We start from the raw sequence: 11,066 nt of genomic DNA, 5'->3' as shown, positions 1-11,066 counted from the left end.
GAAGTGGAATTTTCTGCAATGGCCAAGTCACCTGATCTCAACCCGATTGAGCATGTATTTCACTTGCTGAAGACAAAGCTTAAGGCAGAAAGACCCACTAGCAAACAAAAACTGAAGACAGCTGCAGTAAAGGCCTGGCGAAGCATCACAAAAGAGGAAACACAGCGTTTGGTCCATGTGTTCCAGACTTCAGTCAGTGTCACTTCCTGTTTCCAAAAAGTTGGGATGCTGCATAAAATGCTAATAAATACAGAATGCAGAGAAGTGCAAATCATGTATCCCTATATTTAATTGAAAATAGTACGAAGACAACACATTAAACTTTGAAAATACATGCCCATTTTAAATTTGATGCCAGAAACACATTTTCAAATAGGTTGGGACAGATTTATTCCTTAAAAGCAATCCATCTCAGGTCTAGTGACTGTGGATAGTTACGCTCTGGACTCTCTTTCATCCCCGGCCTGCCGACCGGCAACTCTGGACCAAGACCCAGGAAGAAATATGATGGAAAATCAATGTTGCAAGCAACATTTCAGGGTTTTGGCAATGTGCTCACTGTGGCAACACTGTGACATTAGACAATTCCCTGTAATTAACTTCTTCTCTACTCCTTACTGCGCTTGCCAAAACATCACAATTAAACAACGAAAGGAAAATGCAACAAACTTTTGTTCCATTATCTACAGTTTTCAAAGACATTCAGGACTTACCATTGGACCCATCCGAAACAATGTTCTCATGTCTTCCACTGATTTATATTCCAGCGATCTAGGTCCCTATGTCAAATGGTGTAGGAGATATAAAAGCATAGCCTTTATAGCGCCACAGTGTGGTCGACATGAACACATATATATGGATATCGGTCATAAAGCAGCCACACTACAGTTTAACTCAACAGGACTTTTCCTAGTTCTCTTGGTCTTTCCTAATGAATTGATTGGTTAAATTTGAGCAACAACTGATTCTGGCTTTTTAGCTGTTCGAGGGCACCCCTTCTCCTCCACAGGCTACACTGTCTGCTCTAGCCAGCTGGATGTTGGTGTGTTTGGTGTGTTGAGACGTCTGTGAGAGTGAGCGCTGCAGCAGAGCTGACCGAGCCCGGTGTTGGCAGGGGAGCTGTATTGATGCGGTGGGACTTAAGACCCTCTGTGCCAACAGTGCAGGGAGCGGGATGGACAGAGACACACGTGAGGGAGCTATGGAATGGGAGAAGACATTGGATGGGGATTAGGATTACATTGTTTTAGTTGTTAATTGCACATACAAGGCCCATCCAAAAGGTTTCTTGGGGCATGGCAAGGGGCTGCCACATAAGGCGCCTGGGGAGCAGTCATGGATGACTGCCTTGTTCAAGGTCGCAATGACCTTGAAAGCTCTGAGATTCCATTGCTTCCCGTATGCTATCTGCTGTCCAGGGGAAGGGGGAACAACGCACAGGAAGCTTCTGTCGGCCAAGCTACGTGCACTGCTCGGACTGAGAATGCGTGTCTGTGTGGGTGTGTGTGTGTGATCATCGTGTGCTACTGGCAGAGATGCAGTATCCCACCTGTTGGCCATCTTAAAGCTTTTCTCTCCCTGTGTGTGAACAGTGCATATTAAATCCTCTCTGCCCTACCAAGAGCCATCCCTCAAATCTGGGTCCTCTTTACCTCCAAGAAAATGGTCTGCCAGCCGTCGAAAGCTCTGCTTTACGCCTCCCGGCTCCATCTGTACTGTAGGACAACAGCTTGACTGCTAATCACTTCCTGGCTGTGACATCACACAGTGGTAGTGGAGACTGGTCTTTGACAAGCCCTACAATCACAGCCATTTAACTGCCTTCCTAACATCTGCTGCTCTCTCCGGCCCTATTAACATGGAGCCACAGCCCATCTCAGCCGCAGCTGCCGCTAATGGCTGTATCGGTTACTATGGCGTCGCCGCTGTCTTTCCCTGACAAGGCCAGGACGACGTGGTGTGGATAATATCATACAAAATTAGATGGAATGTTTTTATGAATGCCTTTTCACACATAAACAGTGTGTATTATAAACATGTGCAGACAGGAATGTAGTTTTTTGCTTATTCCACTCTCCCCAAGGTCCCCTCCTCCACGGCCAGGGCGTCAGCCATTATTGACGGCAACCCTGGGGCCAAAAGGATTAACCACCTTACTCATGGACTGATTTCATGTCAGGGATTTGATCCAGCAACCTTTCGGTTACTGGCATGATGCTGGGAGTGTTTCTTAGATGAATCGATACTCCCGCATCAATACTATCTAGCAGTGGTCTGAATGGGTGGGTGGGAACGGTCGAGTGCTTCCCCCTCGTGCTGCTCCCCCGCCACATGGATGACTGTGATTCTGACGCATGTAATAAACCAATAATAAATGTCATGCTAAGGATCAAGCGTTCTGTCCACCATTGGCTCTTTACCTAATAACGACCTATAGAGAAGTCCTCCCTGGTAATAGACAACTACATTACAGTCAGAGGTTTGGACACCCTTACCCATTATGGTATATTAAGGCAGTGAACTTGGGTTCTACCTACACTGAGGACGAATAAACAGTCACTTTCTGATAACATTCAGTCAGTATCCCATTACACAAATGAAAGTAGCACAGTATAAGATCAAACCAGAAAGACTCACGTGGATGTGCTAATTGGCCCGGAGATTGGGAGGGGACAACAAGTGGACCTATATTAAAAATGGGCACTTTCAGAGGAAAGTCTTGTTTGTAGAGGTTTGTTCTGTTAACCTCTGCCACATATTCAGATGAACTGCATGTGTGTGTGTGTGTGTTTGTGTGTGTGTGAGAGAGAAACAGACCAGAAAGGGCAGTTTGCCAGCAGTATGCCTGGTAAGTGTTTTTCCACAGTCACCCTGTGTATTAATCTAACCTTACACTAGCGTAGCCACAGGTTAAATGGTAAAGACCCTTGAGACTACAAGGGTCTAAATCTAAATACAAGGGTCACTGTTGTATTGCATGACTAAACGCAGCGATTTACATATCCTCCTTAACACTCTCTCTATTCATTTATATACAATTTGTCACGAACACACAAAGGAACCATCTTTTATGTTCTATTTTGTTTAGGCTGCAGATGTTCTTTTCTAGTTCACTAACCGTGACAAATGAGACTCATTGAAGCGTGTGGCCGTGAGCGCCGTCGTATTGACTATAGTTAGAGTGGGGTGAGAGGTGTAGTGAGAAGGCTCCAGAGGGGTCCGTTTAAGGTACACAGCACAGCACAGCACTACGCCGGCTAACGCTAGCTAAAGCCCCTAGGTTATTGTTTACACTTGCGTGTAATGTAACACATCATACCCCTCCCCATGGACACTAAGCAGCGGCGCACAGCACACACCTCATCTCCATGACTAATAACTCAATGCTAATCAACACGGGTGGTGGAGCAGCACGGTGGTGTGTGTGTGGATGTATGTTAGCATGTGAAGGTTAGCTGTGGGGTTGAAATGCGTTCAAGGGGGCAACTGCTGCTCAGATCGTTTGGTATGCAGCCCGGATGGGTTTCAAGCCTGAAATTCTAAGTTAAATATCACCGTGTTATGGTCCCGCTGCTTTTACAGTCAAGCTATTCGAAATGTATCGAATCACGTGGAGGGTTGTATTTTTGCATTTTAGTCACCTTTGTCGCCTGCTTTTTCAAAATGGCTGTGAATTGACTTTGACATTGCAGCACTGGGTAAATCTGCAGCTTGTTGTTTGCTCTTCACATGTAGTACTCTTTGCAGTCATTGTGTCTATTGCATATATTTGTACTTCAGACCCATTCCATTTCTAGTCTAACAGTATTTACACATTGGTACGGTGCTGGACACAATAATATGTGGTTGAAAACAGTGGACGTCACTTTCATGTGTGATGGAATACCCCTCTTTGGTTTGTTGAGATCCGGCTGTGGAACCTGTCTACTATCTTCTCTCAGGAGATCTGAAACACAATCTTTTGTTGGTAGTGTTCTATCTTTGACAAACTTTCATATTTCTTTGTTCTTCTCCCTTACTATCACTATGTTAGATTTTTCGTCAGGATAATCCGATTAATTATTTTGTTTTGATCCCGTAATAATTTAAAGGGGTTTGGTACCACACAAACTTCTTCTGGATTTGTAACTTTTCATTTTCTGTTAATAATACAGGGTAAGGTAATAGTGCAGGGTAAGGTAATAGTGCAGGGTAAGGTAATAGCGCAGGGTAAGGTAATAGTGCAGGGTAAGGTAATAGTGCAGGGTAAGGTAATGATACAGGGTAAGGTAATGATACAGGGTAAGGTAATAGTACAGGGTAAGGTAATAGCGCAGGGTAAGGTAATAGTGCAGGGTAAGGTAATAATACAGGGTAAGGTAATAGTACAGGGTAAGGTAATAATACAGGGTAAGGTAATAGTACAGGGTAAGGTAATAGCGCAGGGTAAGGTAATGATACAGGGTAAGGTAATGATACAGGGTAAGGTAATAGTACAGGGTAAGGTAATAGCGCAGGGTAAGGTAATAGTGCAGGGTAAGGTAATAGTGCAGGGTAAGGTAATAATACAGGGTAAGGTAATAGTACAGGGTAACCGTGTTACAGTAGTATTGTGAATTTACAGTAGTGTTGTGTAGTAGTAGTCGTCCAGTAGGATTTACAGAGTCAGAGAGGTGGACCAAGTCCTGAGCCCTGACTGACTTACAATGACTGACTGGTCATCGGGTCTGTTAAATGGAAACAAAAAGAGGCTGACAGAAATGAGACCTCTGCTTTATTCCAATCTCTCTGAAACACACATAACTGAACCCTGGAAGTGATAGGAGATGTGTGTCATTACATAACAGTACTGCAAGTCTAGATGTAATGTAAATTCTATAGTAGAAGCAGTACAGTCAGAGCAAGTGAATGTAGTGTGAACACTAGTGCGCTGTGAGTCACCTGGCACAGAGGTCCCCAGAGCCACAAACACCACGGCGGTGACCGAGTCCTTGAGGCCCACGGTGCAGCCGAAGTGGGAGGCCAGGTCGCCGATGAATGCTGTGAGCAGGCCAATCATGCAGATGGACACCACAAAGCAGGCCCAGCCGTTCCAGTAGTCCGTCGGGGGGACGAACGCGAACAGAACCTTCCAGAAGACCGTGAGGAAGTGCATGACGTAGTCGAAGCAGGACGGCAGCTTCTCTTCGCCGCACTCTTCGTCCTCATCGTCCTCACCTGGTCAGACAGAGAGAACGGGGGGAGGGAAAATAATGTGATGTTGAGGGATCTGAACGGGTGAGGTTATGTTGACTTTAGTTAAGACAGAACGATATTCTGACGGTAACGTTTACTTATTACCTGCATTGATAATTCATTTGCTCTACAATGTTTAGTGAAATAAAATAGCCAAAGTCATGTGATTTGTGATGAGGTTGAGCTGCTTCAAACATCTGAGCTGATCTGTCAGAGTGTAATCAAGGCTTGAGGGCTTGGTCAGTAGCCAGTTCTCAGTAACAGATACACATTTGTGTGTGTCTGTGTGTGTAAGGGTGTGTGTGTGAGCGTGTGTGATTTGTGTTAGTGTGTGTACCCTAGAGGATAAATGTAAGGGCCTAACTCCTGTAGTTCTGCTAAAACCCTCAGCTTACTGATAGCATGTCAGCCATTCACATCAAAGACTGCACTTGTTCACACACTGGCAAGCTGTGGACAAATAAAACACACACAGAAACACACACACAGCTAGACATACAATTTTCTTCTGGCATTTAACTATCATAATGATGCATCCTTAAATGGCATGAACGACAATCTCAAGAGACCAATAGAGCCATTTGAGCATGTTCACACAGTGATGCACTGTGAAAGGGCAGATCAAACGCACAATGCCATAAATTTGACAAATGTCAAGAACAATTTTCAATCCCATATATAACCAGCCAAATAGGAAGAGAGAAAGAACTAGAGAGTGTGTGAGAAAAACTGAGAGAATGAGAGGGAGAGAGAGAGAGAGGGAGAGAGAAAATGAGAGGGACACAGTGAGAAAGACAGAGAGACTGATGTTTATTTGAATATTGCGTCCTTTCACAGGTCCACAGGCATGTTCCTTTCTCTAACTTTTTTCATATCTGCTAATTGATTTCTCAACCCCTGTATATATTTAATTCTTCCTTGTTTTCCCTTTATTTATTTTTTACTTTACTCTTGGTACCCTAGTGTCTCACTCCTTTACACTCTGTTATTGGAAGCATTGTCTTGTGTAGGGTGTCATCTTCTGGGTAGGATGTTAAACCGGACTCCTAACTCCCTGGTGAGTAAAGAGCTGGTGGGTCTTATCATAAAGGTAGGGGTTTTAACCCAGGTGTCATGGCTACATTTCCCATCGGGCTTTATACCAACATTGCCAACTAATCACCCCAATAATACTGTGGGCATGTCATAGTGTGAGTGTAATAGTGGGGGCATGTGATAATGTGCGTGTGTGTAATCCTCTGTGCATGTGATAATGGGTTTGTAATACTGTGGGCATGTGATAATGTGTGTGTAATAGAATGGCTATGTGATAACGTGTTTGTAGTTGTGTGGGTGTGTAATACAGAGAGATTCGACACCGCAGGAGCTACTGCCCAGGTACATAATCCATTTCCATTACACAGCATCTGTGCCTATCCCACAGACATCTTTATGTTTCCATGCTAATGGGAGAGTACATGTAATGATTACATGACAGCTCACTATATATTAATTTCTCCTCTGCTGCTCTCACACACAGCAGTGAGCCTCCCAGTACTAACAAAACATTCCTCTACCATTACTATTTTACACAGAGTTTTCCACAAAACATGCATTTATGGATAAGCAAAACTAAGGAATTAACTGCAACTGAAATCTGCAGAAGTACCACAAAGGGGGCAAACTATTGCAGGTGAGGGGTGTGCTAGCTTGTCCCTGTCCAAACCAAGGAGTTTTGAACATCTGAATTGGGTCAGAGTTAAGGACCCAGTCATGCAACAGCTTCATGTTTTCTGAGCAGTGATAGTTAACGGAGAGGACAGACACCCGAAGGTGAACCTTTCACACAGGGCTTCTAAATCACCATTAACTCTTCCCCGTATAGTAGACATAATCAGTCAAATTCATAAGATGGTGAGGTATGAATATAATATGGCATGTTTCCCCATCTACTTTTGATTCTACAGCACTATACCCCGGCTCCTTTCGGTGATCTGTCTGTCCACCTGTCTGAATGCGTAATTGGCTGCCTGCCTACTTGCCTGTCAGTCAGTCTGTTATGCCATCTCCCTGAGGGAGAACATCAACAGTGAGGCACCATGTGCTAACCGCCTGAGAGGCTGGTGTTAACAGTGAGCACTCCCAAACTAGCTCTCACAGAGACACCACAGGGAGAAATAAGGAGGGAAATCCACTTCACAGGATTTTATGAGGAAGGAATCATTCCCAGGAGGTTGTCTTATGTCAGGAGCTGGCAGATGTATTTGTGAGGTGTGTCTACTGCTGCTCAATGAATGTAACGGGGCACTCTTCTCTGATAGACCGGGGTGCATCTGGGTGCTCTCCTCTGAGAGCTGGTACAGGTAGCGGTGTGGAACAAGGCAGGAGACGATAAGGGTTTATCAGAGCTTCAAGGGGGTTGTGAAGGGTTCTATTACAGAGTTTGGCGGAAGGACAAAGGAACTAAAAGGCAGAGTAACAGTCAGAGAAGGAAGATAGTCATTTTAGGCAGTTACTGGGCATGCTGGGAAGAGATCTTGCTAAAGGGAGGACGGCTGCCAGATGACAAGAAGGTCCTTACTGAGATGATGTACAGCCCTTCTTCCTGGCTGGCTACAGAAGTGCCTGATGAAAAATATGCATAAGGATGATAAAGAAGGCACTCATCCAGCTATCATAAAGGCAGAGGAGGGGGAGGATTTACATAATTCAAAGCTGTGGCCTCATAGCCATAACAAGAGATCAATAAAGAAAGAATCTAAAGGCAAATACTACAATACAACTACAAGCTACAAGCTAGATGCCATTTCCCTTCCTAGCATGCACATCTGGGCATTAGCATGCCAGAGTTACTCTGCCACTTTGCTGACAGAGACCCTGTCTTCTCTCCAAATCTCAGCAGCCAGATGGGCTGACAAGCACAGTAGCTCACACGTGAGTCTCCCCAGGATTCCAATCAAAATTGAATGTTTGAAATCTCATTACACAATGTGTTTTTTGTGATGCACATCAGTAGTGCTTTTAAAGTAGCTAGGTATTTAAACTACAGGAATGTAACTCTTTCGCCTGTGTAACTGACCTAAGAATGTACTAGAAGCAAACTCCACAGCAATGGGGAGCTGTTATTGGTACCCTTTGTATAGCTCAAATAGTTAGAATGTTGTCAAGGATGGCATTCAGGCATGTTGTGTAGCAGAGGATCACTAGGTTGTGCCCCGTGTGGGGCAGGCAGATTGTCAGTGGAGGAAGCTAAGCTGTTAGCAGCAGCCCACTGACGTCGGCTCAAATGCTGCCATTCCCGGATCAGTATTTGGGCTCAGATCAACAGCAGGGGTAGCTCGTTTACAATGGTTGTGTGGCCAGTTGAGAATGGTTGAAGTGTCTTTTTTTGGCTCACTTGGTTAAACCTGGTTGGACTAATGCTTACATTACAGACTTAATGTTTACATTTGACTTGATCTCTACTTCATCCTAATGCTTTGACATGTTCGATAAAACATGATGATGCTAATGTGGTCCCTGAAGCTTACGCTCAAACTTGAAGAAAGTATCATTAGAGCACATCATTACAAAATCTAGTTATGATTGATGCAACACTCGCTGGTTGGTCGGACCATGTTGTTATTCAATCACAATCATTTAGCTTAGTCTATTTTTACAATCGTATATAATCAAAGTGCGCAGATCACTACACACATAGCAGTAGTTAGCTAAAATAAGTAGCCAGTGCTACAGTAAGTACACAAGAATCGTAGTGCATGACATGTCATAAGCTTTTCAAAATGTGAATAATACATCAAATATAGATATTATTACCACACAACCCACTGTCTATTATAATAGTTATATTATTATAATAGTGTTTTGTTTTGTTGATAAGTGGCAAATACTGGTAACTTTTTGTCACATAACCCTTGCCAGTTACTCATAACTATTCAGGACACGTTTTACCTGTCTAAAATCTGAAATGGAATAAGAACATTGAAATATGTTGTGAATGAATTCAGTCCGAGCAGTCAGAACATTTCAGTTTGAGCAGTCAGGCAAGTGGATTGGGTTAGACAGTAGGCCATTCTCTCTCATACACACCCACACACACTCACACTCACACACAAAGACACCCCCCTTTCATTCTCACTCTAAAGCAAATAAAAACCTTTAAAGGAGTAATGGTAGAACACACTTTATTACAACCTGCACACGCACACACACCTAAGCACGCATTGACAGAAGATGAATGTTGGTGGTGTGTTGTTAGTAATTAGTGTTTAGTAGAGTGTGGAGGAGACCTGAGCCAGTCAGTAGGGGGAGGGGTCTCTCATGACATCCAACCTCCTACGCCACTACAGTCCTAATCTTTACAACCGGCATCTCCTGTCTCGTCATCCATCACTCTGTACCCCTTCCCACTCCTCTCATCGGCCCGTAACCCCCTTCATCCCATCTGTCTTTCTGCTGCTGCCTCTCTCCTCTCCTCCCTTATCATTTCCTCTAATCTGTCTATCGACCACTCCTTTCAAACTGTGCTCCCTGCAATTAACCCTTTTCCCCTTTCTACATCCATTTCTTTCCTTTCACCATTTCAAATCCATCAGCTGTTCTTTCACAAGTCGAGGTAGATAATCGAGTAGGAGCGAAACATGAAGCTAGTAATATAAATGAGAATGAAGTGGAGGGGCTCCTAGAAGAAACGCAGGATAGTTATAGTGACTGGAGCTATACAGTAGACCAACAGTGGCCAGGCCAGGAGCAGCAAATTGCTTTCTAACCTTAGAGAGCTCTACTCTGGGGCTCTCATCCCTGCCTGTGGTTTTCCATCATTAAACACACACAGTTGACAGAAAGAAAGAGACAGAGATGACGAGAGGGAACCATTATCCTCTGGGTTCTACTGCTGGTAATGTTCCTAAGGCTGGGAGAGCGAGATGGAGGACTGGAAACGCTCGGTCGAAATGATGTGTGCAGTCTGTCAAAATAGATATCAACTGTTCTGACAACTGAAACACATAATAAGAGACAGAGAGTGAGAGAGTACGATGGAGAGATACTCCACAGCATATTGACAAAAAACAGATAGGAAGGAAATGTGATTTCACCTTTTTAAAACTCACACACACAAAGACACACACACGTCCACACGAAGCACAAGTAAATAGACTGGTTTTCTTTCCTGCAGGCACCAAACACTTTATCTGAGGAGAATTCTTCATTAGCCACGGCTACCTCAACCCACTCCCTGCCCAGCCATGTGCCTGTGGGCATTTGAAAAGTTTCTCATTTCTAAAATGACAAACAGCTTGTAGGAATTATAATAGACCATCACTGCAATGTTCACCTGGTGGGAAGGGAGTGGGTCAACCTTAACACCAACAACAACGTCCAAGATAACATACCGAAGGCTGCTGTCTGTCTGTTTTAGCATATAGCTAGCCGTGATGTAAGTCTGAACCCTACTAATTCTCCTTTGTGAGATGTGTTGACAGGGGTGAGGTCAGGCAATATCCCCAGACATTCTAGTAGCCGGTTTGTGTGCAGGTAGTGTGGCAGACTGGAAGGGCGTAAAATACGCTGGACACTGCTGTGCTGGTCACACCTGGTCCACAAACACAGCATATGCTACAGGACACGCATACACATATACAAATTATGCACACCGGCATGAGCACACAGATGCCAACACACTCAATTGCGCTGACAAATGCAAAACCATGAGCTGGAGAACGAGAGAAATACTGTACAAAGCAGGAAAACTGAATCTCTGGCCTAATTCTGGCCACCTGCAAGGGTCTGCAGGTTGTTGATGACGGTGGTAAGTCAGTGAAGGGGGGTGATTGTTATGAACTATCTATTACTGCCAGGCCCGGTCAGGACAG

The 11,066-nt window shown here is 44.3% G+C and overlaps 1 protein-coding gene across 3 annotated transcripts in view; it reads right to left on the bottom strand.

Moving 5' to 3' along the window:
• Window positions 1-11,066, bottom strand: part of slc8a1b (solute carrier family 8 member 1b) — a 132,223-nt gene that overhangs the window by 6,713 nt on the left and 114,444 nt on the right. For all 3 annotated transcript variants that reach the window (XM_010889118.5, XM_010889117.5, XM_020047599.3), the window contains exon 6: window positions 4,921-5,196. In XM_010889118.5, the coding sequence (XP_010887420.2) occupies window positions 4,921-5,196 (276 nt within the window). The remainder of the gene's footprint in view (window positions 1-4,920; window positions 5,197-11,066) is intronic.

The sequence above is a fragment of the Esox lucius genome, chromosome 6 (assembly GCF_011004845.1).
Source record: "Esox lucius isolate fEsoLuc1 chromosome 6, fEsoLuc1.pri, whole genome shotgun sequence".
Taxonomy (NCBI): domain Eukaryota; kingdom Metazoa; phylum Chordata; class Actinopteri; order Esociformes; family Esocidae; genus Esox; species Esox lucius.
This window is presented reverse-complemented; position numbering and strand designations above follow the sequence as displayed.